Raw genomic sequence first — 5,499 nt, forward strand, 5'->3', positions numbered from 1 at the left:
TTTTTAAAAAATTATTATTTATAAGGATAATTTTTATATAATATTAATAAAATTTTTTCTATAAAACTTATTGTATGAAAAATAAAAAGAATAGTCATAAATAAAAAGATGAATAGTATCACTTTGTATATTTCTTATTTTTCATATTATAAGTTACAATAAACTAAACTAATTTTTAATATAAATATATTTTAATATTTTTTTTTATAAAAAATAATAAGTTACATCAATTAGTTAGTATTAAAAAATTATATGATTTCGTTTAAAAAATTGAAATTAACTTTTATACAATCTATATGTTTATAGAAAAACTATTATTATTAATAAAACTATAACATATATTTTTTATACCAAACAACTTTTGTGAGAAAATTTTTTTCATAATATTTTTTTCTTAAAAAATATTTCTCTGTTTATAAACAAAAAAGATTCACTATATGTTATTATATATGTAAGCAGCTATCATATATGTTATTTTTTTTTTTTGTAATTTTAATTTTGTAAAATTTTAAATTAAATTCGTTTTATTTTTGAAAATATTTTTCTTATATAATTTTATATATACATTCAGTCTTACGAATTATTCAATTTTTCATTGAATATTTAATTAGTTTAATTTAATATAAAAATATTTCTTAAGCATCATAACTAATTTTTATGGAATAAAAAAATGCATATTAATTTATAATTTAATTTTATATTAATTGTAAATATATTAATATCCATTTTAATTCATCATTACACACACGCGCGCGCGTGCGGGCGCGCACACACACACACACACACACATTAATTTTTCCGAGTAAATTTCAAATAATAATATGCCGAATGATTATAAATTACTGAACAAAATTTATAATTACGAACATTAATCTTTTATTTGATTCATATTCATTTCTTCTCTTTCATTCAATTGAATTTGCAGAAATTATCTGTTTAAATAAGTGTGTCATTTGACTATGAACTATGATAAAGTGGACATTACTACTTGTGAAATCTTTAAGTAGATATATGTAATGTTACTATATATTTTTATATTTAATATGTAACTTATGAGTTTTTCTTGTTTTTAAATTTGTTTGTTTTTTTTTTCAAATTTTGAAAAATAATGAATTCATATCCAAATAATGTATGTATTTTATACGCGGAAAAAATTATTGCAATAGAAAACTTAAAAACAAATCGAATATATATTTTTATGAATTTTTTCTATTTTAGCATCTATATATTTGCTCTACTTTCATACAATTAAATATATTCAAATTATAAAATGATTAAAAATATTTCTCTATTATTATCTATAATTTTTTTCTTCATTATTAACTTCTTAACATTCATTGTTTTTTGAAGTTTTTTTCATTTTATTATCGATGTTCAAAGTCGTTTCTTTTATACTTGTGTTATCATGTTCTTCTTCTTCTTCATGAATTTCTTGACAAGAATTTCTTCGCAATTTTCCCTTTATATAAGTAGCTAGGATTCTTCTTTTATTTTCTCGACATAAATAACAATTTTCTTTTGAAAATGTCTTCTGCTCGTGATGTTGCAATAAACGTTGAGAATAAATTTGTGTTGATTTTCCTGGAAAATGATTTTATTTGTCTATAATAATAATATTATATGATATTTATATTATTTTATTTTTTAAATATTATTGTTTTTAATAAAAATGATATAGATTTTTAGTATTTAATTTTTTTTTGTAATTGAAACAAAAATTTTCTTTTTCAATTTTTAGATTCTATTTTAAATTCATTAATTTGTATCTTTTTTTCTATTAGTTAACCAATATTCAAAATTTCAAACATTGTAGCATTGTAGTCAAATTTGCTGAAAACATTGTTTTCTAATTGAAAAATATTTTATAATTAAAAAATGTAATGCATCACACTTATTTCTTCTGAAATTTAGCTTTAATAAATTTTTTTTATAAATAAATTTGATAATTTTGTATATATATCTTAGAATAAAAATTATATTTTGTTATATAAATTGTGATAGTAAAGAAAAAATAGAGAAGAATAAAAGGAAGTAGAGTGAAAGATGATTGATGTTTCAAATAAAAAAATTAATAGATAAAAATTTTAAAATCAAAATCATAATTTTGAACAAATATAGCAAATTTTTATTAGATAAAATTAAAAATAGATAGTATCAATATAATTTTTTTTATTATTTCAATTATATTATTTAATAACTTGATTCAACTTTAAATATATACATAAATATATACATAAAATATAAAAAAATTTGCATTGGAAATTTTATATAAACTTATATTCAAGTATCAATATTGACTATCATTATTTATTCCCATATCACATTATTTATTTTCATGAATGCATTTTTATATCGAAATATATGACTTATATAATTAAAATTTCGATTTTAAATTAAAAAAATAAAATGTTTTTATATTATTAAGTTTCATATAAATCATGAAATATTTCTATATATATGTATAAAATTGAAAATTGAATGAAAAAGATGATTACTATTCATTCACCTATTATTATATATTTTTAATTCTGTTTTTACTAATATATATAATGACGTTGATATGAAAAGTATTCTTCGTATCATTTTATCTGTTATTTTTATAATATATATATCTATATATATAGATGTATATATTAATATATTTTAAATAATAACATAAAATTATTATATGTATTATAATGAAATCGTACATATATTACGTTACATATATCATCTAATCATAAATATCATAAATATGTATGTTTTTCATATTCAATTTGTTTTCATATTCTCTTGTTTTCATGTTCTCTTTCAAATATATATATAGTATAATACATTTTAGCTAATTATATTTTCATGGTCTCATTTATATAATTAAAATAAAATACAAAGCTTTTCATATTAATAATTCTATTGTTATTTTAATTTATATATACATTGAGATTTTTAAATTCGTAATTATAATTCATTTCAAAGTCTAATATATAATAAATAAAGCAAAGAATTATTTCTTAACAATTAATTCTACACAATCGTAAAAAAAAAAAGGATAACTATGTTGCATAAATACATAACTGGGAGATATTCTTTTGACATCGATTAAAAATATAAAAATCATATTAATCAAGTTTTAAAATTTTTATTATTTCAATTAAACTAATATGAATTCATAAATAAATCAATTCATAAATAAATCATGATAATTTTATGCATTCGATTATTCATTACTTAATTTTTACCAAATGTAGAATCAAGTATTTAATTAATTGATTTCTTTAACAATTCTATCATTCTTTTCTTCTGAAAAAAAAAAAAAAGATATTTATTATATATCAGTGATCAAAATTTTTGAATTAAAATTTTTTTAATAAAAATGAATTTTATTTTTTTTTTATCTTGTCAAATTTTCAAATGTTTTTAAAAATGTAGAAAATAATAAAAATTAATCTTGAAATTTTTAATGAATTTATGACAATATATGAAAAGAACATAAAGAAGAAAATTTATTTATGAGATAATTGCAAAGAATATTATTTTTTTGTTTGAATCATCTAAATAATGAAAAATATGAAAAATACTAAGTTCTATCCTATGTAAATATTATATATATTTATATGTAAATATATATATTTATAAAAAAAATTGGTATATTATAATAAAAAAAATTATTTCTATTAAAAAAAAAATCGATCAAAAAATTGAAAAAAATATTAACTTCCATAATATCAATTATATAAAAATTTATTTATCCGTCTAGATATTCAGAAAGATATTTAGAAAGAATGATGATAATGAATTGATCATCGCAGAATATTCGATAATTATTTAATACTATCTTTATTTTTTTTTATCATTTTAATAAATATTTAAAAGATAATTTGTTTAGATACAATTGAAACATACCACTATTAAAATAATCTTTATTCCACGGTTGCTCATAATCTCGGTATTGAGGAATCCTTAAGAAACCATAAGTCAAGACTTCAGGAACGTAGACTAAATCCATCGTTTCTGTCTGAAGTTTTTTCTAAAGTTTTCTAAAGATATATTTTATCTATTCTATTTATAAAAATTTCCTCATATATATGCAAATATTTTTTTTCTTCTTTAATTTATTTTTGATGTATTTTTTTTTAATTCTTATTTATTTATTTCTTCTTATTTTTAAAAACTCACCGAATGAAGTTGTGCTTATTTTCTAAAACGCAACTAAAACTCGTTTTACCAGTAAGATCTCCTGTTTATTGTTATTTTCGATCTTCTTTCTTTCACTAATTGGAAATAATTTATTGATGACCAAAAAATTTAATATTATTACATATTGTTCATAATAAAAGAAAAAACAAAAGAAATAGAGACAATTAAAATTAAAAACAAGATTATGTTATGTTCGAATTGCTACGATAGTTTGCTTTGAACTGAAGAAATACACTGAGCATGAAATGTTTATGAGTCGGTTCTTCCCTCTCCATCGGTTCTTGTTCTCTTCACTCCTCTCCTCTATTACTGCGTGCCCTTCAACTCGGTGTTTTATCCCTCCCTTTCTTCCAATCACTTTTGCGAATTTCTTACGTATTTTATAATCATTCAACGTATTTTCTGCGCATATTTTTTTATGATATTATCCTTATAATTTTTTATTTGTTTCTATTGAAATTTTTGCTTTCTAACTTTTTAATATTTTTGTACAATTTGAATATAATCTATTTCTTATAGATTATAAATTATAATATAATATAATAATTTAATATAACATATTAAGATATTTTCTTCATATAAATTCAAATCAAGTAAAACAATTTTCTTCATCTATTTTTAATTTTATATTTTTCATATTTATTGATCGTACTTATATTTATCTATTTATATATTTAAAAATTTATAAAAATATTTTATAAAAATAGAAAATTTTGATCAAATATTTTGAAGATTACTATTAAAAATGATCATAAGATAATATTTAACAATACTTACTAATAATAAATATTCATTGAATATGATTTGTTTATTTTATGAATTCACATCTTTTTATAAATAAGTAAATGTCTATTTATCTAAAAATCATTGATGTCCTTCCTTTTTTAATTATTATGTCGTATTATAAATGCTAGGTCAATGATAATTTACTTGTTTATTATCATTTTAAGTTGTTTTTTATGTAATATTATTATCCTGCATTGTTAAAACCTACACTTTTTAGAAACTATTAAAATTTTTTTTTAATGAATTTATGTAATAATGAATTTGAAATATATAATTAGATCTTACAATTTCAATATTTTTACAATAGTAAATATCTAATAATTGGTGGATAATATCTAATATAAATATAATATAAATATCTAATATAATATAATATCTAATATAATATAAATATCTAATAATTAATGGATGGAATATATTATATGATGAAATTTATTATATAAAACAAAATAAATGAAACATAAATATTTGTATATATATGTATATATACAATTTTTTTTTATAATTGCTTCATAAAAAATGATATATATATATATA

At 17.6% G+C, this 5,499-nt stretch overlaps 2 protein-coding genes across 5 annotated transcripts in view; one reads left to right on the forward strand and one right to left on the reverse strand.

The window, feature by feature from the left end:
• The window catches only part of LOC102674609 (kinesin-like protein KIF14), a 12,998-nt gene that overhangs the window by 2,657 nt on the left and 4,842 nt on the right, over nucleotides 1-5,499 (forward strand). The gene's annotated exons all lie outside the window — the stretch shown is intronic.
• Nucleotides 1,319-4,434, reverse strand: LOC102674482. The gene is made up of 3 exons (XM_006613830.2): nucleotides 4,156-4,434; nucleotides 3,883-4,006; nucleotides 1,319-1,581 (listed from the first exon to the last, which is right to left on the reverse strand). The coding sequence occupies exons 2-3, from the start codon at nucleotides 3,983-3,985 to the stop codon at nucleotides 1,328-1,330; spliced, it is 357 nt and encodes a 118-aa protein (XP_006613893.1). The 5' UTR covers nucleotides 3,986-4,006; nucleotides 4,156-4,434; the 3' UTR covers nucleotides 1,319-1,327.

This window comes from Apis dorsata, unplaced genomic scaffold (genome assembly GCF_000469605.1).
Source record: "Apis dorsata unplaced genomic scaffold, Apis dorsata 1.3 scaffold_163, whole genome shotgun sequence".
NCBI lineage: Eukaryota > Metazoa > Arthropoda > Insecta > Hymenoptera > Apidae > Apis > Apis dorsata.

Excerpts from the sequence above, each read along its gene's own strand:
- LOC102674482 (XM_006613830.2), bottom strand. The coding sequence starts at position 3,985 with ATGGATTTAGTCTACGTTCCTGAAGTCTTGACTTATGGTTTCTTAAGG. Across the intron at positions 1,582-3,882 it reads TAAAGATTATTTTAATAGTG|GAAAATCAACACAAATTTAT; the intron begins GTATGTTTCAAT and ends ATCATTTTCCAG.